The 26,600-nt window shown below is 36.1% G+C and overlaps 1 protein-coding gene across 2 annotated transcripts in view; it reads right to left on the bottom strand.

The window, feature by feature from the left end:
• KIAA1549L (KIAA1549 like) overlaps window positions 1-26,600 on the bottom strand; it is a 93,826-nt gene that overhangs the window by 40,135 nt on the left and 27,091 nt on the right. For both annotated transcript variants that reach the window (XM_070735474.1, XM_070735466.1), the window contains 4 exons: window positions 22,162-22,352; window positions 20,204-20,331; window positions 9,489-9,667; window positions 4,825-5,039 (listed from right to left, as the gene is read on the bottom strand). In XM_070735474.1, coding sequence (XP_070591575.1) covers window positions 4,825-5,039; window positions 9,489-9,667; window positions 20,204-20,331; window positions 22,162-22,352 — 713 coding nt within the window. The remainder of the gene's footprint in view (window positions 1-4,824; window positions 5,040-9,488; window positions 9,668-20,203; window positions 20,332-22,161; window positions 22,353-26,600) is intronic.

Genomic DNA, 26,600 nt, shown 5'->3' with positions numbered 1-26,600 from the left:
AATTCTTTTGATAAGCTTTACATTATGTTCACCGTTCTTGGAGATTTGACAAATTTAAAATACTGGAGATCTAGTCAAGAAGACAATATGCTATCTTTACACACAGTGAACAATCTATAGTTACACTAATACTGCAATTTTGTAAACATCAACTTCAACTGTGGCAACAATAGGATGACAACAGATCCTATACATTATTGTTTCAGTTGTTGTATTGCATCTCCAATACTTAAGCAATAAGTACCACCCTTTCCCTGAATTCTCTTAAAAACCTTCTTCTAAAAATAGATTACTATGTTGGGAGCTTCAAGTGATTTCTCCAAAATCCCTAATAGATAACAGAAATTCATAAAAGAGCAAGAGCAGAAAGATTACTTTATTTCCAATAACAAAAGTTTAAAATCAATAAAGTGCCAGGAAGATTTGTCTGATTAACTCCTATAAACTTAGCTCTGCTTAATCAGGACTAAACTGATCAATAATACTGTACCCAGATAATCTCAAAATTGATTTTCTAGCTATTTTTAAACTGTAATTAACTACAATAATAAGCTTTTAACCGATAAGAATTTTAAATTTCTATCTATATTATAGACAGACAGACAGAGTCTATGTATTTTTGAAGCACTAAGAACAGGTTCTAGAATTAATTCCCAAAAAACAAGGGTAATCTCAGTGTTGGGGTAGGATTTCAAAAATAATAGTTTCAAGTGGAAGCCCAGAGAGAGGCTAAATTCTGAAATTAACTGTTCCAACCAGTAAACCAAAATAAATATCAATGATAAAAATTCCTGAAAGTGAATTTTTTAAAACTGAAAAGCTGGGATGACAGACCATTGTGTGAAACAAACCTGAATTTTTCAATGTATTTTAAAATATTTTGAACCTCCTTAATTTTTCTTTGCTAAGAATTATTTTGGAAAATGGGAATAGGTTACTAAGACAGTAATAGGCTGACACCAGTTGCACACTTAAGTGATTAAATAATGACAATTTTCAGGGAGATTATTAGGCATTCCTTGATCTAATTATGAAACTATTAATGGAAAAAGAGACAGAGGTCCATTACGGAACTAATTATAATGAGCAGAAACCTTTGTGAAACTGTTTTGAGATTATAATGAACTGAAATAAAGAAAGTTTACTAATGAAGGAAGTATTAGCATTAAGAAAAGGCATAAGCACAGGGCTGGCTGAACTCAACATGGAAACTAATGTAAGGATTTAAAAAATTGAACATATGGCAAGAAATACTCTAACGGACTTGAGTTGGTCCTTATACAATTTGCAACACCAATTTGGTTTTGGTGTAATGTATACGAAACATACCAATAATTATTGATTTATAAAGATCTGTCTGCATAATGCATTTTGTTGATAATCATCATAATTGAGAGAATCATTGTCATTTCTTTCAATGAAAGAAAGAAAATACAGAACAAGAAATGGAAATTCCATTCCCTTTCAAGATTACTAAAGTGTTTAGTACAAAGAGAAAACATGTACTGTCTATATATTTTGTCAAAGGTTTTTCTTACCATCTAATGACAGGATTACGAATTGGTCATTTTTATTTAAAGTTGTTAAATCTATCTAAGTAACCTAATACTCTTTGCTGTTTAATTTATATAATCCCTACTTAATCATTCTTAATAACGAATTGTAACACCTGCTGTAATATATTTGATAATACTGCAATTGTGTCAACATGAAGTCTGAGAGCAGATTGGGTATAATTTTTACCTGTTTTTGTTATTATTGTAATATAAATCTGATTAAATGCCTCTGATAATATTCCTTTAAATATTCCCTTAAAACTATTTTTTTAAATTATTTAAAATATTTAATAACTGTCTCCAATAGTTGGGCAAATAATAGTTGTTTTTGTGTATTATCTAAGTGCAATATGTTGATTTTACTTTAAAAATCCTCAATGACAATTTATATCTCTTGAAGTTTTATGTATTTTGTCTTCCAGCTCTAAGAACTGGCATCATTGCCCTATTTTTCTTTTGGTTTAAACAATTCTTCCTCAGTATTTATATATAGCAGTACATGGGCATCTAACCATCTCCACCCAAAAATATTTCAATTCATCTTTCAAATGATTTTCCTTCTTGTTTTTAATCTTATTTTTCTCTTATACATAACCATTCTACTTTGGTTATAAGATGTACATGCTCCCCATTCAAAAATTTGGGCACTTCATGTCTTTGGATTCAAATCAAAGTGTTGCAAAATAGTCACGTGGACAAATTTTAATTTCATTTCACATACAACAAAAAATAGATTTAGTTTAACATTTGTCCTATACAGAAAAGGACAGTCTGGAATAGCATTTGGTTAGAGATATAAGAAGGATGATGCTTCTTTAAAACAGGTATTTTTACACTGTCCTACATTTGATGTTTTGGGAGAAAATAGCAAAAGATATTTTAAAAATAATTTTTCCAGAAGATAATAATCTTTGAATTAAATAACTAGTACATGATACAATTGGGCAACATAAAGCCCTTGTTATAGTTAAAAGACTCATAATGCAGCACTGGAAATATAAATGTATAGCCCAATTTAATCAATGGACTGAAGATTTGATTACACTTCCTACTTATGAGTAGATTTGTGATGACTGTCCCTGGTGCTTCCCCAGATACCTCTCCATATGTTAGCTCAGAGGAGGATGAAACAGTTCCCATCACATATAGAGGGGAGTCACTGGCTCCCAGCAGCCATCTGAGAGAGATTTGGCTGAAGTACAACTACAGCAGGACAGCTCTGAGGCTTCAGATGGGGAAAGCATGCAGCTGGTCTTCTGCACCTGATCCAAAAAATAGGTAAGGTAGAAAAAAGGCAAGAGCAGTGAAGGCCAGCCTGATTCCTTGTGAAGAGGCAGCCTCACCCTTCTTGATGGGCTGCACCAGAAGCTGGCTGTTTAGCACAGCAGACAGATGGAGGCGATGTTGGGGACATGTTCATTTCCTAACTTTGTGCCTTGACTTTGGGTCATGCCTTGTGAACTTTGGACTTTTCTTACCTCATGAATCCTCTTGTATTCTGGATTTAATTTTTACCTGATGGTTATATCTTGTTTGAGAAACTTTCAAGTGCCTTGTGAAATCATTGGCCATTGCTCTGTAGACTAGCATTAGTCTGCTTTTGGCTTGACTTAATTGGGACAGTTCTTGGGTTTTGGTGAAGGGAATGCTGGGGAATATTAATAAACCCACTAAATCACTGCTATGTATGATTTTGAGTGAGTGGGACAGCACAGAATTACATCTAGTTATAAGCTTTGTATGGATAAATACAACAAACTATGGGACTCATATATTCAAAATAATATAAGTTTAAAAAATGAGCTATGTAAGGATATGAGCCTGGGTGGCGCAGCAGGTAGAGTGCTGTACTGCAGGCCACTGAAGCTGACTTGTAGATTGAAGGTCACCGGCTCAAGGTTGACTCAGCCTTCCATCCTTCCGAGGTGGGTAAAATGAGGACCCGGATTGTGGGGGCAATATGCTGGCTCTGTTAAAAAATGCTATTGCTAACATGTTATAAGCCGCCCTGAGTCTAAGGAGAAGGGCGGCATAAAAATCGAATAAATAAATATTAGAAATGAATACATAAACATGCAGTGTGTAAATAATGCTTAAATTGTTTATAGAATTATAACTGTTTATTGCAACAATATATTATACCTTATCTTTTTCTTTTTTCACTCATTTTTAAAGAACCATATTTATTATTTACAGGTAGTCTTTGACTTACAACCAATTGCTTACTGACCATTTGAAGTTATAATCTACTTGAGAAAGTAGACTTTTGGCCTGGATCCGAAGTTGCAATGGTTGTCTTCACTCCCCCACCCCGTCCCCACTCCATGATCACACTTCGGGACTTGGCAACACAGTTGTATTTATGGCTGTTTGAAGTGTCCCTTAATCACATGGCCGCATTTTCCTTTCATTTTTTTTAATGAAACTGCTTAATAACCATGGCTATCACTTAATAGCAATCTATTTTTCTAATGTAACAAATTAAACATTAAAATGTATGTTGAAAAATATTTTCCATGGTCTTTTTCTACAATCCGAAGAAGCAAACTTTCACCCCGGTGCAAAACACATTGGAGGATTTTTACATATTTGATTCTTTCTAATTTTTAGTTAATTCAATTACTTCATCATATTCTTTGCATAGATTATATGAATATATTCATTGTTGATTTATATTTCTACAGTAATCTGTATTAATTTTAAAAAGGCTTTCTATGTAATTTGGAAACTATTTTATTTTTTGCTATACATGTTGGGTCTAACTCACAAGCTGTTAAGAATCCCTATAACAGTGTATTGCAGTATTATCACTATATTATAAAATAAAGATCTCTACTAATACCCTGAAAAGTGAGTTTTTTATTTTATTTTTTGCATCCTGTTTTTATGAATGCTATAACCGAATAGGAGAGAAATTATTTGCCCTTGTTCCACTCTTAATAGTAGGAAGTAACAAATTTTCAGTCATAATCAGTAGAAAAGATAGAGCAGTATTCCATTTAAACATACTGCTTTTCAATTTTTAAAAATTAACATCTTGCTCCACTTTCATTACTTCAAAAATGATGCACCTATCAACTAAAAATATGACAACTCATTCAGCAGAGGATGGCATACCACAAAAACACTATTCATATGCAAATGAACTTGTCACTTCATATTAACACCTACCATATGACACCAAGACAGCAATTTGCACATTTTGTCTTTTTTATGGTACATGAAGATTAGCATGACAGTCTACAAATATACATAGAAAGCTACTCACCTGTTTTTGGGCTCTGCAAATGGAGAGGATCCATCCGTATCAGGATCCAGAATATGGTCTATTTCATTTTGTGTTTTTTCATACATCTTTTTTCTATCTGCCAAGCCCTTGTTATCAATTTGTGGGAAATCATAATAGCCTTTCCGCTTGGCTTTCAATCGCAATTTGTTGCGATAGTGTTCTATATCAGACTTCTGTTTCAAGGCTTTGTTAATCTGACAATAAAATTTAAAAGGGAAAATATACAAAATTAGACAATGAGTTTTTAAGGTTACTAATTCTGTGAAACAACAAACACAGTTGGAGTTAATTCAACCACACTATTGAGAACTTTTTAACAATTACTTTTAAGGCTTCCAGATAAAGTGTGATGCTCCATATAAATGTAGACAACACTCAATCCTAATGTCAGATCCATTGCTTACAGTAATCATTTAAAAATGGAAAAGAGTACTGAATCAGTAACAGTTTAAAACTAACACATAGCCAACAACCTTGGTCAAATTATGTTTTAATGTATTTCTAATTAAACAAGTGCAATCTCAAGGAGTTACACAGTTGAATATGGTATCTTTCCTCAAATCTGAATGCCTGTTTACTATTTATATACTTCCAATTATTCAAAATAAAAAATGAATATAGAAGACGAAGGGCATTTGGATGCCCTTCCAAATTCCATTGCTTTTAAAAAACCTACAGAGTTGCTAAGAGGTCTTAAATGGTGATTAACTAGTTAGGCCTATTTTTTTTTTTGTTGTTGTTGTTATTATTATTATTATTAATCACAGGGTCACAGGGAGGCTCACAGTAAACAAATATAAAAACATGAAGAAATCTAATATTAAATACTCTAAAAAATCTCAAGATTTCAGAAGATTTAAGCAGAAATGCATTTTCAGAGCCTTGCGGAAGACAGGGAGGGTGGGGGCGGTACGAATCTCTGGGGGGAGTTTATTCCAGAGGGCCGCCACCAGACAAGGCTCATCCCCTAGGCCCCACCAGATAGCACTGTCTGGCGGATGGGACCTGGAGGAGGCCAACTCTGTAGGGCCTAACTGGCTGCTAGGATACATAGGGCAGAAGATGATCGCATAGGTAATCTGGCCCCATGCCATGTAGGGCATTATAGGTCACCGTAGAATGGTGCCTCCCACTCCCAACACCTCCAGAGGTTAAAAGAACAAATTTCAGCAGTTTTGAAAAATTATTTAAGAATAGAGAAGAATCTGATTACAGATTCACCTATCAAGGCATAGTTGAAGAGAAGATAATCTTTATAGATGGTAGTTTGGGAGAAGAATAGATGCAGTATAAATATAAACTCAACACTCCCCTTGGAATGTCCTCCTTAAGCAAAACATCTTGAAACGTGTACATAAACTGCAGCAAGCTTCATTATCCTTCTTATCCTCTTGTTTTCTTTTAACTTCCACACAGGGGAATATGTTCACAAATTATATGCAGTGATATATTTAGGCTTTCTTTCATAATTTAGAATATGACATCTATGGAAATTTTCATAATATAATATTGAGTCAGAGTTCCATATTCATTAACCAAAAGCTCTCTACATAAAAGCTACATTGTGGATATAAGAACAAAGCTATAGACGTTTTCCATCGTTCCATTTCATCATTTAAAAATTGTTTTCTTTCTAAAAGCTGATCTTCTTTGTTAATAATCGAACCGTTTTACTATGTATAAAGATAAACAAAGAAAAATAATACTACTTGAGTTTCACCTATTTAATGGTGAAATTGAATTAGCATTATTTTTTTCATTGTATACATTTACACACATTTGATGCAATTAATTTGACGCAAGATTAATCTATGAGACATACGGTGCATTTTTCCTTCCATTTGACGTGCTTGGGAGGAAAAAGAATAAGCAGTGTGTTCTCCGGCACCTCAAGCAACTCATAGCAGTGTAAATTGCAAGGGTAGCCTTATAGAGCTGAGCAGCAGTTCAGATTAGAAGGCAAAAGGATTGGAGATTGAAGAAACTGCCTTCAAGTCAACTCTTTATATTATTATTGTTGTTGTTGTTGTTGTTATTATGTCAGTACAACACAGCAAACGAGATCACTATGCTAGATTTCGTATTTCATCAGTCGGGCGCTTCCCAAGCACCTAGGACTGCGTGATGTAGCGGCGAATTATGTTTGCCGATCCCAGTAAAGCGGCCTTTTGCAATTGACAGATGGAGATTTTGCCAATTCCAATGGTTTTCAAATGTCCGCTGAGATCCTTTGGTACTGCGCCCAGGGTGCCAAGTGCCACTGGGACCACTTTCATGGGCTTATGTCAGAGTCGTTGCAGCTCGATTTTTAGATCTTCATATTTCACTAATTTCTCTAGCTGCTTCTCCTCAATTCTGCTGTCTCCTGGGATTGCGATGTCGATGATCCATACTTTCTTTTTCTCCACGATCACAATGTCTGGTGTGTTATGCTTCAGAATTCAGTCAGTCGGAAGTCCCACAGTTGTTGTTGTTGTTGATGTTGTTGTTGTTGTTGTTATTATTATTATTATTATTATTATTATTATTAAATAAAATTTGTATGCCGCCCCACTTCGAAGACTCGGGGCGGCTCACAGGATACAATATAAAATAGTGGGATCTTTTCTTGAGGTCAGTATATTCATTTCAGTGGGTCTTCTCAGAGATGGGCTACTAAGGTGGAACAGTAATGTTTCCTTGCCCCTGAGGCTCTGGCTGCTAGCAGAGCCCAGCACAATTCTGCTACCGCACCTGGGCAGGTAGCGAAATAGCACTCGGACATGTAGGTCCAGGTGCAGTAGCACTCAAGAGCCACAGGGGCGAGCACATGTCACCGTTCCACCTTAGCAGCACACCTCTGTGTCTTCTTTGGGGGAAAAATAAATACAAGATTGTATCCCTAAAAGAAAAAAACCTGAGACGCGAGAAAATAACAATAACCACAAATTTGTGCTTGACCTGTGGTTTGGTCTCAGGTCTCACAGAAGATACTTTGTTCGTTGTGATGCAGGAGAACACACTGCTCACTCTTCTTTTTCCTCCCAAGCACGTCAAATGGAATCTCTTGGTAACAGAATACAAGATTCTCAAAAAGTTTTTTTTAAAATTTATTGAAAGAGAAAAGCAATTAGGTTACAGAAAAATTTAGACAACTGGATAGTTTCATTTTAACGCACAATTTATCTTTAAATTTGCTTAGTCAGGGACTTCTTAATCGCCTTGTTACCAATTGTTGGATGGACAAGAGAGATCTTAAATGTTTTCCTGGTAACAGAAGAATGTGCAATTGTTCTGACCTAATGGTGCCCTGCAAAATGTTATCTACTTTCCCAGGCTCTGAGAGACCTGTGATGTTGTTGTATTTTAAATACAGATGGAGAAGGAAAAAAAGAATTTATCCTCTAACAATGGTGCATATTTATCATTTCAACAAGGTAACAGAGGAAAACATATTTGGAAGAAAGGGAAGTCTGAAATTTTAATTTCTTTGGTCTGCCTCTCAGAATTGTGCCTGGAGGCTGTCAGGGTCTGGATGGGCATTAACAGTCACAGACTCAACCCCAACAAGACGGAGTGGCTGTGGGTTTTGCCAACTGTCCGTCCATTACCATGGGGGGGAATCTTTGCCCCCCTCACAGAGGGTTCTCAACTTGGGGGTCCTCCTCGATCCACAGCTGAGCTTAGAAGACTATCTCTCAGCTGTGGCAAGGGGGGCGTTCGCACGGGTATGCCTTGTGCGCCAATTGCGGCCCTATCTGGACAGAGAATCACTTCTCACAGTCACTCATTCCCTTATCATCTCGAGGTTCGATTACTGCAATGCTCTCTACATGGGGCTGCCTTTGAATAATGTTCAGAGACTACAAATTGTGCAAAATGCAGCCGTATGAGCTATAGTGGGATTGCCAAGATCGCCCATATTTCAACATCACTCCATGAGCTGTGCTGGTTGCCAATTGGTCTCTGGGCTCAATCCAAAGTGCTGGTTATGACCTACAAAGCCCTACATGGCTTAGGATCAGATTATCTTCGGGACCGTCTTCTGCCCCATGTATCCCAGCGGCCAGTTAGGTCCCTCAGAGTTGGCCTTCTCGAGGTCCCGTTGGCCAGACAATGTCGATTGGTGGGGCCTAGGGGAAGAGCCTTCTATGTGGTGACCCCAGCCTTCTGGAATGAACTCCCTCCAGAGATACGTTCCGCCCCTCCCTATTGGTCTTTCATAAAGCTTTAAAAACCTATCTTTGCCGGCGGGCATGGGGGCAGTGAGTGATGGCCAATACAGGATATGATTGGATTGGATGAATGTGTGTGAGTGTACATGAGGTCTTTTAAAATGTTTTAGTAAATTTTCATATTTTATAGTTATTAGATTTCTGATATATTGTTATATTTAATGTTGTATGTCGCCCTGTGTCGCTTCGAGAAAGGCGGCATAGAAATTAATTAATTAATTAATTAAACAAACAAACAAACAAACAAATAAACAAAATTGTTGCCAGAATCACTGGACTGTTCCACACACAATTTTTTTGTCTTTTCTGCCAAGTCACCAATTGGCTTAGTAGTTACATTATTGAGCATTCCCTCCTCATATCACTTCTTTAACAGATATACCAACGCTCAAAATATAACAGAAAACCAATTATGAGATATATTCTTACCTCCCCATTAAGAATAGCTGTATCTTGGGTCCTCTCTGTTTCTGGGTGTGCAGGAGGCAAAGCTATAGGCTTTATTGCAATCAACTGTACCGATCCAGAAGATGTGTCAAAGGGATCAATGGTAGATTTAGTCACATTGTCAAAAAGCATGCTTCCATCCTCTTCATCACTTAAAGGCACTAAAATAAGTTAAAATTTAGTTAATATATTATTTTGGCATTTTACATGTAGGCCACTCTGGGAGAAAGTAAAAATGAACTATGCTAGATACCATATATTGGAAAGCCGCCCCGAGTCTTCGGAGAGGGGCGGCATACAAATCTAATAAATTATTATTATTTATTATTATTATTATTATTATTATTATTATTATTAATTCTTCTAGCTAGAATCATCACAAAAATGAAAATTTTATAGCTTTTCTTGTTCCTTATAATGCTATATCACATACCTTTTTATGACCCTGTCATCCCTTAACCCCTGTAAACCCTTCCTGATGCCTATGTGGAGTTCACAGCAAATATTTTTCTTTGTGCCCTGGTAGAGGAATATCTGCCACTATACCACCAGTTGAGGTATCTACAATATGCTGATGATATTCAATTCTACATTTTCATTCTTGGTGATCCAAGCAATGCTATGGCTACTCTTTTGCGGTGCCTGGAGCCTATGGGGGTCTGCATGGGGGACAAAAGTCTTCCACTGAACCCTGGGAAGACCAAATAGGTTTGGTTACAAGGGGTTCTGGGATTTGAGATGTTGCCACCTTTGATTCTGGACGATATAGAATAGTCCCAGACAGACCTGGACCGCAACTTGTGGTTTATCCTGAATTCCAACTCTGACTTGAGGAACAGGTGGCAGTTGGAGCTAGGATAACAACTTCATGTTGTGTGCCAGTTGTGGCCTTTCCTGGATCAGGCCTCTCTGAACTCAGTCATCAGGCCCTAGTCATCTCATGGTTGGACTATCCAATCTTTCAGAGACTGCTCCAATCCAAGAAAAGCCCTATTCCCTTTCCCTCCACATATTCAACTGGACATTGGTTCCTCTGCTTTCATTTCTCTCCTGTGGACTCTTTCCGAGTTTAGTCCTATCTAAACTACTTCTGCATAGTACAAAATCAGGAACTTTGGACCCCAATGTATCCCATTAAAGATAGGAATGTTTATAAAATCCTCATAAACACAACTCTTCATCAAACTATAGGAGAACATTTCAAATAATCAGACCAAGAGGATGTAAACACATAAATTAAAGGTTTTCTACCATTGAGTTTAATTCTTGGTATCTACATGAAATGGCAATGAAGATTTCTTGGCAACAACATGGAAGTGGTTTGCCACTGCCTTTTTAGAGGATGTTTTCCTAATTTCTTACTCTGAAATTGCCTGGTGGATTTTTATGAATAATATAACCAGTTCATATACACAAACACACACAGACACACACGCATGCTGGAATCTAAATACAGTAGTCCCTCACCTATCGCTGGTGTTACGTTCCAGACCTGGCCGCGATAGGTGAAATCCGCGATGGGGAATTTATCGACTAAAGTACTTATTTAAGTATTTATATTGTAATTGTTTGGTAAGTTTTCATTGTTTTAAGTGTTTATAAACCTTTCCCACACAGTATTTATTTTAGATACAGTATTTAAATACAGTATTTACAATTTTAGATTTTTATTTTTTTTTGGAAAAACCTGCCGATCGAGTTCGGCGGGCTGTTTAAATCTGCCGATCGACTTCCTCAGAAACCCGCGATGAAGTGAAGCCGCAGTAGGTGAAGCGCGGTATAGCGAGGGACTACTGTATATAAATTTTATAGTTGCAAATTCTCAAATACTTGTTCTATAATTGTGACTCTTCTGGTTCATTTTATTGTATCTAATAAAATCCCCAGAAGAAGAATATTCTCCTCTGTCTTCTGCAATTTTCTATCTGCCTCAGATGAGCTAAGATATAGATTTCTGCAAAGTGAATGCAGGGAAAGGAGCTAAATCTTTCCATTAATTCATGCTTAGTGCTTATACAAGGATTCACAGCTTTTGTGCCATAAGGCAACATTCTCTCATTTTCCTTTCACTCTGTTAAAAAGCTACCTGAAGCCAAAATGTATGGCATTTAATAAATAGCCTAATAATCAAAATAGCTACAGTCGCAGCAGCATTTTTTTTATAAATGTGCCACTGTTATAATTTGCTGATAACAAGAAAGCTTCCTAAAAGTAAGATCCTCCTTTGGGTTCTGAAAGTAGGGTAAATGTAAATATCAATACAATGTGCTAATAAAATGTCAAAAACGCATTATTTTCTACCTTAAAACCATGTAGGCAAAATAACAGCATTATAAACATCAGAGATGCTATATGCAGAAAAGATGGATTGAATATAGCAAATGAATTATTTCTCATTTTTCATTTTATTTGTACTGTAAGTTCTTGAAGACGTGATAAGTGAGCATAATCAGTTTTTGTGAATTTACTGGGAAAGACATAGGTCTGAGTCGTTCAAAGTGGCATGATGGCATTTTTCCCATCATATATAAGACTTGTGATAATTCATGCTCCACTGAAATGGGACATCTCAGAATTCATTAGTAATTTGAATTATATTTATAATTGGTTTTGAGAAGAAATCATTCATACCCCCAAAATGTAATATCTTACAGATTTTGAAATTCACTTGCAAAGGATTATGGCAAATTTTCCTTCTTGTTTAAAACAATAGCTGTTTAACCAAGTTGTGAATTGTGATAAAAATCATAAAGCTGAAGAAAGCTTAACATAGTCTTTATATAAAGCTACTGTTTTATCCTTTGCTTGTAGCTACTATTAAATATTTGGTTTTCTTTAAGTTTGAAGGCAAAGTGACCTGAAGAGGAATAAAAATAAATACATGCGGGAAGGAGTTGGAAGGTAAAGCCTTGAGAGTGAGCCAACAGTTGTCCTGCTGAGTCAGGACTGAGCGAATAACTGGGGAGAAGGCGGATCCAACAGTCCCTTTAAAGACTTGTCGCTCGGTCCTGATTGGCTAAGACAGCGAGCTAAGCCCATATGACTAACACCTCCTTTCCCAGCATGGAGAAACAAAAGCTGTTCAACCAAGTTGTGCATTGTGATAAATATAAAGCTGGAGAAAGCTTAGCATAGTCTTTATCTAAAGCTATTGTTTTACCCTTTGCTTGTAGCCACTACAGTATTAAAGATTAAGTAGAGGTGTAGACATCGCAGCCACACAGGATTTTCACTACAATAGCCTTTAATTGTAATATACCGCTTTTCAAACGGAACAGCCAATCACACTCTTGCGTCTTTCACTCGTGATGGCCAACCGGCACATTACAGTCACCTCTATAGCATCCTTTATATTTATTACCTCTAACTTCTCTTTCCAAAACTCAGGTAAGCATTTGCCAGAAAATAGAATAGTTACTATAGAAACTGCAGTTCATTTTTTTTAAAAAAAGATTCTGCATATTTGTACCAACATTCTTATGCTGCCAAGATCAATGGTGTTTACAGGAAAAGGAATATCATGTGGGACTGCACAAAATTGCATGCAGGTCAACTCATCCCAACTCCAACTTATAGAAGAAACATTTTGAGTCCAAAGTTATACGTGCATATTTGAAGATAAAGGATGTTAAGTTAGAAGGGCAAGAAAACCATCATGTGATTGTTTTTGAAATACTATACCAGAAAACAGTTTGAAATTGCAAGTTATGAACACAAATCAGAAACTAATGTTTCCTTTCTAGAAAGTTTCTCTTTCCTAATCTGTAGTCCTTGAAGTACTGACTACACATTTCTCAAAGTTCCAGCTGTCGTGCCATCCCTGTAGTCATATAGTCACAATTTGCGTGCTAAGCAATCAGCTCACACATAAGACAGTTGCTGTGTCCCATGGGCACATTATCACCATTTGTGAGCTTAGCTGCAAGCAAAATCTAAGGGAAAGTCATCAGAGGTGGTCACATACGGCTTCATAAAGTCGTATCCTATAGCCTCCTTGTATGTTTGTTGACCTGTGGCCTGGTTGTCCCGATCTCCCTGCACTCATGAGTTTTTGATGTATTTGACCAGTACATCCATAAAATATATAGTATATGCATTAAAATGGCAACTAAAAGAAGTTAAGTGAGTTAAAGAGAAAGGAACGAAGGGGGGGGGGGAGAGAGAAAAGTTTAAAGATTTCAAAGAATTTACATGTTATTTACAAGTGCCACTAAATTTTTCTCAATGCAACAGTACACGTTGCCCATCCATTTTAAATAAAGATAAAATGGCAAGCAATGAGGTCTGAATACAAGACATCAAATGAAGAGTCCTGCTTATACATTAGCTCACCTGTTTATTACATGGATTTGACAAGTCTTAGAAGCTTTGAAGACTGCCTTAATTAAATTCGGCAAAATGAGTATTATAGCTATGACATGAAAATGGAACAGCATTAAAAATCCTTTGGTAGGGAAATGATTACACGATGACCCATGGAAAACGTTTTTCATAATTAAACTGAAAAGGACAGGGTTTAAATTAGTTTCCCATTATTAAATCAAATTCACAGTCCTAATAATAAGGTCTTCTGCTTCTACTAGTTCTTCAAATGCATATTCTTTCATTCACATGTCTTGATAAGATGTTGTATGTCTAAATTAGAAAGGTTTTAAGATTACAGCCTACACTTTAATAGTAACCATAAGATGTCACTTTCCTCTTAATCAGAAAAACAGGATTTAAAATTGGTTTGCTACTATGACAACCAATGAACCAGTCTTATATTTGATTTCTTAAATAAACCAATGTGAATGGTTAGAGACAGTTTTCCTCATTTTTGAAGTCTGTTTCTTTTCTTAAGAGATAATATATGTTAATCCTTGCATTAAAAGGTTGCTCAGTTAATTTATCAAAATATTCATAAATTCACAGTCTTATTAGTTGTATTTATAAAATCACTTCTGGAAGTAAAACACTATCAACTAGCTCTGTTTGGATTGTTCCAGTTGCTTTTTCTTATCATTTAATATGGAAAAAATATATATGTATATTTGGGGGGAGGACCACTCGCTTCAAAGGCAGGGAGTATCATATATTTGGCACACTGAATGTGTACAGATGTACAGATGGAATATTGCATGACACTCTGAAACTGAGTATAATTTACTGGTTTAGACTGAAAACACAATTGAATGAGTAGAGGTGCCTGAATAAGAACTTCCTAAATTGACGTCTTCTCTCAACTCTGATTCCTTGTCTCAATATTTGGTTCTATCTGTCTATAATTCAGAAGTGAAACTACAGTGGTACCTCTACTTAAGAACTTAATTCATTCCATGACCAGGTTCTTAAGTAGAAAAGTTTGTAAGTAGAAGCAATTTTTCCCATAGGAATCAATGTAAAAGCAAATAATGCATGCATTATTTAGGAAAGAAATAAAAGCTTGGAATTTGGGTGGGGGGAGGGGGAGGAAGAAGAGGAGGAGGACAGTCGTTGCCAAGGAAGAAGGTGAGGTGCGTGGAATCAAAAAAATCCAAAACTTTTAAGGCTTAAAAAAAAAGAGGGATTCTGAGGTGGCGAGGAGGAGGCTGCCTCCCATACGCTGCGCCAGAGAGAGAAACCCAGGGGGAATGGCAGGAAACTGGTCAGGCCTTGGTGCCACTCTCAAATTTCCTGGGAAATTTTTCCGGGCTCAGGTTCTTAAGTAGAAAATGTTTCTTAAGAACAGGCAAAAAAATCTTGAACACCCGGTTCTTATCTAGAAAAGTTCTTAAATAGAGGCGTTCTTAGGTAGAGATACCACTGCATATTTCAACTCAGTTGTTCTACAATAGACAGAAGTATTTTACTTCTATTTATTTATTTATTTATTTATTTATTGATTGATTGATTGATTGATTGATTGATTGGATTTGTATGCTGCCCCTCTCCGTAGACTCGGGGCGGCTAGCAACAATGATAAAAACAGCATGTGACAATCCAATAATAAAACAACTAAAAACCCTTATTATAAAACCAAACATACCATGCATAATTTGTAATGGCCTAGGGGGAAGGAATATCTCAACTCCCCCATGCCTGGCAGTATAAATGAGTCTTGAGTAGTTTACGAAAGACAGGGAGGGTGGGGGCAATTCTAATCTCCGGGGGGAGTTGGTTCCAGAGGGCCGGGGCCACCACAGAGAAGGCTCTATACTTGCTTAATTTATTGAGGTTATATTACGTCTCTCAAATTATCCTTTAGACTTTTATCAAGGGGAAAGGAGCATTTTTATCTAATTGACTAAAGATAAAGTTAATAAAATAACTTGGGAGAGAAGCAAACTACTGTCCAAAACCAAATATGTAAAGCCATCATGTCCCAAAGTGCAAATCTGGGACAAGCAAACAAAAATTCATCCATGTAGCTTAGTTTATATTTTTAACTTTTCTGTGTGTTCTTGTAAGGCCTTTTCTCTAAAAAGAAGATGGATTTTAGCCTTCATTATATATGCTCACTAGGTATCTAAGTTAGTTCACCTCACTTAATGAATGTGTGAATAAATCAATTCCATCAGTGAAATAGGAATGAAAGCAGCCACCATGAAGGTAATTTGATAGCGGCTAGGAGAGGCAGAACCTGAAGGGGAAAAGGGAAATTGCTGCAAGTAAACACTTGCCCTTTCCTTCTATTTGCTGAGGGATATTAGTTGCAATACCCCAGGGCAGGATGATTGATAACTTCCTAATAAAATGTTTATAGTCACTGGATTAAATTCAGGTTTAACATTCTCACAGCTTTATATTGAGTTTTTCCCATTTTAAAAATCTTTTTGCATTTTATCAACAATCACAAAGCCTGGAAAGATGGAACAAATAATGTCTGTTATATGTCTGAATGGATTTGCAATTGCCTTTCTCTTGTTAAGAGATTATGCACTGTATTGTTTAGCAAAATATTTCTTTTTGCACTAGGGCTGAGTTGAGCCAGACAGAAATGGGCATCTCTTTGAAATTAGGCCTATAAAGCCAGTAAAAAATTGCACTGCATACTTGGTTTTTCAAAAGCCTTTAGAAAGGTTCTTGAAAAAGTACTAAACAAATCCAGCTGCCATTGGGTGTATCAACAAGTGTTCTTATAGACTGGCAACTTGTAACAAACAAACAGAAAATGGGGGAAAAGTAGCCAATTTTATATGGCAAGATGTGCAAAGAGGACCCATAAAGATTTCCATAGGAACTGGTATGTTCTTTAACTTATACATAAATATCTAGAGTTGGGGTAATGAAGTAATCACTATTAATCACTTTGTGTATTTTATCTTAGGATGGATATATGTTCATTGTGAAGTAATCACAATGAAGTAATCACATTACCTAGTGATAAATTACTCATAGTAATAAAATTGAAATGATGAACTCCCAAAATATCTCTGTAAAATTATTAAACAATTTCCCTAATTTTAATGTAATAATAATGTCATTATAAAAAAAACCTATTGTAATAAACTATTTGAAGCACTGTGTACATGTGTAGTCAATGCACCTTTAAAAATTATAAGGGAGAATATATGCCCCCAATTATCTTGCTGTAATTAACCGTTATTCGCAAACAGGAAAGATTTGGGCAATTTTAAACCGAAATTCAGGCTGGCTCTGGAGAGATTTTATGAGTGCCAACAGCAAGAATCAAATACAGAGATCGGGTCCCCAATCTCCTAGCCAAAAACACTTCGGTCAAAAGCCTTCCTGAGAGCCCTCAAAGAGAAATGGAGTGATTGCCCTCATGGTGACTTCCAGCAGACGTGGTTGGTAAATCCACAGTAACTGAATTTAAACATGCCTGGAATAAACATCCATCCATCCTAAGATAAAATACAGGAAATAGTATAAGGGCAGACTAGATGGACCATGAGGTCTTTTCCTGCCGTCAATCTTCTATGTTTCTATGGTGACCTTTCTAGCCAGGCACACCGCTAATAACAGTCCCAATGATCAGAAGACTCTGTCTGAGGCAGCCTGAGTGGCCACCCGGCTGCCCTTCCAGCAAGAAGAAATAAACAGACTCAGATGTCAGAAATACAGTAACTCACAGTACTAGAAGCAGAACCCCTCAGGATGAATATAGCATCAAAATATTTTTCACTAAATCTAGTAGATTTGGCACAACTGTCCTCACTGAGCGACTGAGTGAAAAAAACTGATGGACATAGCAAAAGTGACATGACATAACAGCTTTGACAGACTCAGTCCAATCAGAGAGCAGACGGTTTTAACCCATGCCTGGCTACTATAACCACCATGAGGGAGAAACACTGGTCCTCAAATTTTCTGGCTAAGTAGAGACAATGGGATGGGATGGTTTCACGCACATTTGTGCACCACGTTCATAAATGCAGCTTCATGCGCACACTTGTGCACACCACTTCCGTAGCCCAATTCTGAACCGGCTGCAACCTGACATTCAGTTGTGGTCTGGAGGTTGGGGACCTCTCCTTTAAAAGGACACAGTACAGCTATTTAAGTTCTTTGGGAATTTTAAAAAATTGTTAAAATTGTTCATCTCCTAGATAATGTGGGTAAAACGATTCAGGATACTAAATACCACATAAACTGAAATTTTCTATCAGCAGTTGTGGCAATGGAAACCAATTTGGATGATATCAAATGAGGACTGGGTTCCCAGATGGTTAGTAAACAGCAATGACTATCTGCTACCTCCTAAATCACAGACAGTGTGGATAAAATATTGCTTACCAGGAAGTAACAATTGAAGGGTCTTTCATCCTCCTGATCAGGCTAATAAAATGCAGTTGGATGATCTGACCTTGCAGAGCTCTTCTTGTATATTAGTCATAACTATCTTACTCTCATGATTTCAATAGCTTTGCTCTAAGTATGTTTACAAGTGCATGCAACCTAATGCAAATATTTTCTTGTTTAAATAAGAATCTCCTTTGTGAATGAATTTCATTAACAATTATCTACACTGCAAAGATTGATCAGAATGGTGAGCTTGATCGAATGAAACGTTAAGTACAATTTTACTTAAAATGCGGCTTTTGTTTTGAGGCTTAAAAACAAAAACAAAACAAAAAATAACCACACAGAAAACAACATATTCTTATAATATAAAACAAATAAGATGGCATTCTGGAATGATTTAAGAAAGGATTTTTAAAAGATAGTCTTTTCCACCTTACAATTATTGTGAATGGAGAGTAACATGCAAGGGATTTATTTTTCAGAAAATCTTTAAAGACTTAATGAGACTTTATGAGAATTAATGCTAGATATCACTTGCTGTGCATAGTTAGCATACACATCTGGTAATACAAAAATTTGTGGACACTTTTCTGGTAGTTATAAATGTATAAATATATCAATTATACACAGGCATTAATGTGTATGCACAATACCTCTAGACCCTTCACATTTCATAGCATCACTTTCAACCGATATATTGAGAAAATATTTTATTGTATTATGTAACTTTTCAATATCAAGCAGTTTGAGGACAATCCTAAAATTTTAAGATTATATTACTTCAAAGGTATACCTTTTCTCACATATACATTTAAAGTAAAAGTTCTTTCTGCTCATTTTAAGAGATGTTGTGAAATTTCAGATTATGTCCTTTTCATCAGCAAAATAATAATAATAATTATTATTGTTGTTGTTGTTGTTATTTAGATTTGTATGCCGCCGTTCTCCGAAGACTCAGGGTGGCTCACAGGGTACAAAAGCAACACAACAACAAATCTAATTAATTAAAAGTTACTACTAAAATCCCATATACAGTATAATAAAAAACAGTCAACCAATTCATTCACAATCACATATTACATCCAGTAAACAGAGGAAGGGGGCTTGATCTAATTGCCCCATGCCTGACGACATAAATGAGTCATAAAAATATATAAAAATACATAAAATACATGAGTCATAAAAAGACATAAAAATACATTGTTATTTACAATTTATTTTTAGAGTTTAAGACAAAAGAAGTAACACTTTACACAACACAAACAATATCCCATAGCATATCAAAAATTAATATCTAGTTGTCATTAAAGTTAGCTGGTAACTTTAAATCAAAAAGCCCAATTCTCTTTTTTTAAGACCACACAGAAAGACAGAACAAAAGGGAGAATGTTTAAGAAAAAACAATAGCATGCTACAACTTTGTACCACAATTTTTATACTGAAATCAACAAAACTAAGGGACGTTAACAAATTTGGCTGAATTAAAGTAACATCAAAATAGAAGTGAAAAAGTATGTGTTATAAATAAATTGAGATTCAGACCACACTGCCCTATTTTTTTCCTACTATAGCAGAAAACAAAGCAAGGATCAAAATTGAAATAATGACTGAAATCATACTAAAGAGGTGGTCTACAGCAGTGTTTTCCAACCTTGGCAACTTGAAGATATTTGGACTTCAACTCCCAGAATTCCCCAGCCAGCGAATGAATGAATGAATGAATGAATGAATGAATGAATGAATGAACGAACGAATGAAGGTTGGGAAACACTGGTCTACAGAACTCAAATAAGGGTTATAAATAAACAAAAAAAAGCCCAAAAGAGAGAAGTGCATTGTACATAGGTACATTAATTCTAATTAACTGCAGTACTGTATTATATTCAGTATTATATTTTCTAGGGTAATCTATCTCTATGGGAGAAATGGAAGGTAATTTAGTAGATCATTCACCAGGGCATATTTCTCACCATTTCTTTTTCTTCCTTCCTCTTTTATCACTTTCTGCTGTGCTGTAACTTTCTGTGGAGAGCCTCGACCTGAATTGGGCTTTCCTGATTCGTTGCTGATGACAGAACCATTTTCGCTCAGCGACCGGCTGCAAGTAACCATAGCAACAAGGAAGAAGGCTAAGTTTTTCCTGCATATTTGTCATTTCAAGGTTATTGCATTTGCTTGGTCTGTGTCACTGCCTATTCCAAGCCTGATTCTTATAGACAAATAAATATTTATAGTATGTTGCAATGAAGAAACATAAAAACAGCAGGAAGGCATCCATAATATTTCCAGGGGAGAGGGTTGTTATAACAACCAGAAGTCAGAACAATATGTGTGGCTATTGTTTTCTTTATAAGCTCACGATAATAAAGGGAAAATCTTGCAACTTCACATAGAGGCTATTAAATAAATAATTCTCTATACATGCATCTTTATTCTAATATTGGTTTAGCATATTGCTGCAATCTCATTGCATTCCATTTTTATACAATCGGAAGAGAAATAAAGAGTATTTTCCGGTAGGGAATTCATCTTCAGTCATATTTCAAAAATAGCACTAGGATAAAGGGCACTATAATAATCTAAAATGTTTAATAGTCCCTGAAAGAGAGATAAAGCTTTTTGGTTTTTTTTACCACTGAAAGATTTCCTTTCACTAAGATATTCAGATGTGGATTCATATTCCTGTTCACAGTCTGTGTAAATATTATGCACACATTTTAAAACAGTAAAGCAAACAGCAGAACACAGCTGGTTTAATAGTCAAATGTGCAAAAAAATGGGAACGATCTGCTTACATTTTAAAAATAGCCATAAACCAACCATCACTCTCCCTGTGCCTTATTAAAATAAACCATGTACTTCAGCGATATCTGAGATCTACAAGATCCCTGTTCCTGACATACTGAGAGAAACGGCATCATCCCGTTTCACTTTTTAAAAAAAACCTAGTTCACATATAAAACTGTGCCAAGATATTAGCAATGGAATTATATACTCCATTCCAAAGAGCAATTGAGGAGTTATAATGTGAACTAATTAAAGTTCTATGAATAATACATTACGGTAGTAATTTCTGGAAATAACAGAAATTGAGTAGCAACTGCCTACTTATCTTTGTTCAGAAGGCTTTGGCTCTTGTGCACCAATGTGAAATGAGAAAAGGATTTCTGTATTATGGAACCAATTGAACATCTAGGGGCATCCCCAAACTATAAACCAGTTTCTTTAAAGCACTATAATTCCATTCGGAACAGGTTGATTAGGGTCTCACTCATGCAGATATTGCAACAATGCATTATTTTTCTTGATATATATTTTTGAAATCTAAGTACAGTGGTACCTCTATTTACAAATTTAATTCGTTCCGTAACCAGGTTCTTAAGTAGAAACGTTTGTAAGAAGAAACAATTTTTCCCATAGGAATCAATGTAAGAGCAAATAATGCATGCAATTGGGGAAACCACAGGGAGGATGGAGGCCCTGTTTCCTCCCAGGAGATTTCTAGAGAGGCCCCACAGAGGCTTCTCCCCGTCTTTTCCGGCCCTGTTTCCTTCCAGGAGATTCCTAGAGAGGCCCCACAGAGGCTTCTCTCTGCCTTTTATGGCCCTGTTTCCTCCCAGGAGATTCCTAGAGAGGCCCCACAGAGGCTTCTCCCTGCCTTTTGCAGTTACAGTTTCGGAGTTTGTAAGTGGAAAATGGTTCTTGAGAACAGGCAAAAAAATCTTGAACACCCGGTTCTTATCAAGAAAAATTCGTAAGTAGAGGTGTACGTAGGTAGAGGTTGCACTGTATTCAAAACTATATTGTGCCACAGAAGTTTGAGAAGATTTTTTTATGTGTGAAAAGACTGAAATTGTAAGCACAGAAACAATTAGAAAAACCATCTGTCAACCATCTAAGCCCTAGTCTTTCTGCTGATATTGCTCACCTCTTTCTTGTGTCATTGGACTTGGCAGTTTTTGCTGTGCTCCCATCCTGAACGATTTCCCTTTCTTGGGATGCAGGAGCATCTCTCACAGGAACAGGCAAAACTACGGTCTCTTGGGTGACAGGCAAAACATCATCTTCAGTCCCTTGTTGGCCTAAATGTTGCTTGGCATAGTCAAAACCTTGAACTGGCTGGAAAAAAAGTGGGGGAGTCAATATACATTGCATCTAAAATCTGTGTCTAAAAGTGTATTTAAATGTAAGAATGTTTTTGAAACGAATTGAATATTCATTTTTAAGTATTTTAAGGCTGAACTAAAAACTATATTTTCCCGCAAAATAGAACATCTACTGTGTAAACAAAGTAAGATTACTCCAATTTCATGCCTCCATTTTTGGCTGGTGTCACTGATGTGATTCAACTTCTTAGCATCCCTAATATCCTCATATGGGATGCAATTAAATGGCAACAAAGGCAAGAGTTTCCAAGAACAGTGGTGATAAAAAAAGAAAAGAAAAGAAAGCAATGGCAGCAAGAAGTGAGCATTTGAAAAGGATGATATTTGATCTGGCACAATTTTACTTTTAAACAGACTGCTGACTTAATGGACTGAAAATAACAAAAAAATTCAAACAAGTATAAAAGAGAAAATTCACTTTTGACCTTGCAAAAATTACTTGTTTTGAATTATTAATCTTGTAAACTACAAAATAGAAACCAGTATTTCACACTTTTTAACCACATCTTGCAACATATCCATTTTTAAACTTTACCAGTGGGACACCATTGTCTGTTGTCCACAATACCATCTGCTTCATGTAAATATTAACTATTCTTATGACAATAAATTATATAACAGATGCATTAAATATTAAAGAAGTACACCAGTTCTAAAATAATAGTTTAAAATGAACCTTTAACAATTTGTAACACATGGTTTAAAACAAATGGTAACAGAATTCTTCTTTCATTTTTTTCCCCAGATCAAATATTAATCTGTAACTATCACACATACAGTATCTTAAATTTGAGCAAAAGGAAGGTAATTTAGGTACTTAGCTTAAGTTTTATGGCTTTCCCTTTGTTATCATAGAGATATGTTTTCGGGTAGCAGGACAGTTTCATAAAATGGGTGAAAATTAGATCCAAATGGTAAATGTCCAAATATATTGTCATGGAATGGAAAAAAAACAACAACCTGGCACTGGTCCTTTAACAACCATGCCAGAACTATAAATATATATAATTTTAATGGGAAACCTCTCCCCCTTTCATTACTATTTAATATGGTTGGACAGGATAAGTAGCTGTGTGCAGCAATAAAATAGGGCAAGTCTAGAACTAGTTCTGAAAAGAAAGCAGAAAGCTGATTTTGATGTAGGTCTATGATCCACTAACATTCCAATTGTGGAACAGAAATCAACTGAAATAATACTATGCATCTGTAGTGTCAGTTTGTGTACAATATGTGCTGTATATACAGTACACTTTAGAATATAAAAACAATTTATTTCTACAGAAACTGACTGTAATATTAACACCTTTGAAAACTGTCAATATTCACAAATGGGCAGGATTACTTAACCACAATAGAAAATCCCTATTTCTATTTCTGACACAAAATAAACCAGGAAAAACAACTACAAGAAAGCATCCATTACTATTTTACCAAACGAAATCCTAGCAGAAATAAAAATATTATTAGCACCATTTCTTCTTCACTCTTAACAATTACAATTAGCAATAGCAACAGTATTAGACTTATATACCGCTTCACAGTACCTTACAGCCCCGCTCTAAGCAGTTTACAGAATCAGCATATTGTCCTCAATAATCAAGGTCCCCATTTCACCAACCTCTGAAGGATGGAAGGCAGAGTCAACCTTGAGCTGGTCAGGATCGAATTGCTGACAGTCAACAGAATTAGCCTGCAATATTGCATTCTAACCCCTGCACCACTAGAGTTCTTCTGCTTAATGAATGCAACTGGCACACAAATTATAAATTCTGGTCACACCTCTACCCGCTGATAAACAGGAACTGTGAATTTTCTACTATAGGGACCCACTGCATATGTAGGAATTTTATAGGAAGAATTCACTTTCCTCCTATTCCTTCAAATTCATTAATCCCATTTGGTCTGATTTTGGCTCAACATTAAGATCTACACAGCCTATAAAACTGCAGAGACTCCAATTTCAGATAACGCTGTCTTTCTGAGTTTCTAAATCTTTTAGTACACTTCTTTTGTTTTTCCTCTGTCAATTTCCATCTATATCTTTACAGTCAGCTTTAGCCACATCTTTGCTGTTATAATTGAACTGTTCCACTTCTCTGTGTGCGAGTAATAGTCAATTTGAGTTCTGTGTACTCCATCTGCTGATGTCCATATACATAAGCAACTTTTGGTTGCTAAAAGACTGCATTAGTAATGAAGAAATCACTGGATTGGCAGAAACTATTAAATCATTCCACTTCATCTTCTATTTTCTAGGCCATACTGTCCAACTACATTTTCCTTTATACTGTTTCCAATTTTGGCATTCCAATCTCCAATCACAAGCGGCACATCTTGTTCAGCTTTTAAATTGAACATGAACATAAAACTCAAGTTTCCTCTTCATCTGCATCAGCAGTTGAAACACAAACTCAGATAAGGGTCATATTAAAGAATTCCTCATGAAATCTAATTGATATTATACTAACTGCATTATACCCAAGAACTGCTACAGTTACATCCTTTTTAACCATGAAACTATATTGTTCTTTTTTTAATGCCCTTGGTAGTAACAGTGTGATCTTCTGACTGAAAGCACCCAATTCCAGTCCATTTCACACTGATGTCTAAAATGTCAATGTTTAATTTCATTTTTCACTATGTTGAGCTTTCCAGTGTTAATGCTTCTTAAATTTATTTTCCACTATTTTCTTCTTTTTTGCAGCTTTTCCTTTTCTTTTCCTGTATGCCAACAACATCAGCAAAAAAAAAAAATCCAAAAAATCTAAAAGGCTTTAATCTCATCGTCAGCATATTGACAGCTATCCAATATAAAGCCCTTCATGGCACCGGGCCAGATTACCTCAGGGACCGCCTTCTGCTGCACGAATCCCAGCGACCAGTTAGGTCCCGCAGAGTGGGTCTTCTCCAGGTCCCGTCAACCAAACAATGTCGCTTGGTGGGACCCAGAGGAAGAGCCTTTTCTGTGGCAGCCCCGACCCTCTGGAACCAACTCCCCCCAGAGATTAGAATTGCCCCCACCCTCCTTGCCTTTCGTAAGCTGCTTAAAACCCACCTCTGCCGCCAGGCATGGGGGAACTAAGATACACTTTCCCCCTAGGCCTTCACAATTTATGTATGGTATGTTTGTATGTATGATTGGTTTTTATATAATGGGTTTTTAACTGTTTTTTAGTATTGGATTTTGTTGTACTGTTTTACTGCTGTTGTTAGCCGCCCCGAGTCTGCGGAGAGGGGCGGCATACAAATCCAATAAATAATAAATAAATAATAATAAATAATTTGAGGGACTCATTATCTGACTAGTTATCAGTTATTTTTTCTTCTCTATGCGTGTGGTTTCCTTGGTTAAAATAAAGCAGTGGTTTTTACCATTGCCTTTTCCACACAATATGAAAAGATGTTTAAAGTGATAACCCACTTCCAGCAATTTCCTATATTGCTGCTGCCCAAACAGATGTCTCCTTCCTTTAGCCAAAAAACTAGTAGGAACTTCGCCCTTTGGGTGACCCTGTTGGGATCATGTATTCTTGGTGTACATTCCAGTGTTCCTGTTCACTCTTCCCAGGAACATCCCTTCCCTACCACAATGAGGCAGCACAGCAGGATGTAGGGAGAAGCTAATGGACTGGTAGATAAATTATTAATTGGATGAAATTTGCTCTATTTCTTATTTCAAAATACGCTTCCCCCCAACCCCAGTTTTTAATTTCATTCCAACTTCCAACTGTTGCTTTCTGTCTGATCATTTTGAAATGAGAAAGCCACTTTCCTTGGTTTTACATTGAAAACTGGAATAAGTTTATTGACTTGGCAGAAAGTAAGGCATTTCCTCTGGAGTTTCAAATTTTAAACCGTTAGCTGCAAATTGATGCTATTAATTAAAAGGAACAAAGGGTGCACTGTCATAGTAATGGGAGTCAAAAGATTAAAAATAAAAAGAGTTCCAGTGCATTCAGATTAAATATAATTCAGTCTTTTATCATATTCAGGTTGCATCAGGGAAAAACTAAATTTGGCTGTGCTCATTTTCAACAAATATAAAAAAGAAATGCAGATATGCATAGATTATTCTGTGGGGAGGGGGGGGAAACCCTCTGTTTTCCCCATGTTGTAGTTAAGTCATTTGAAGTAGTCTTAAGTTGCTGCACTCTTTTTGAAAAAGCCACTGATCTCTCTCAAACGACAAGTCATTTGTCTG

Source organism: Erythrolamprus reginae, chromosome 1 (genome assembly GCF_031021105.1).
Source record: "Erythrolamprus reginae isolate rEryReg1 chromosome 1, rEryReg1.hap1, whole genome shotgun sequence".
NCBI classification, from domain to species: Eukaryota; Metazoa; Chordata; class Lepidosauria; order Squamata; family Dipsadidae; genus Erythrolamprus; species Erythrolamprus reginae.
Note: the sequence above shows the minus strand (reverse complement) of the source record. Positions and strands in the feature narration are given on the sequence as shown.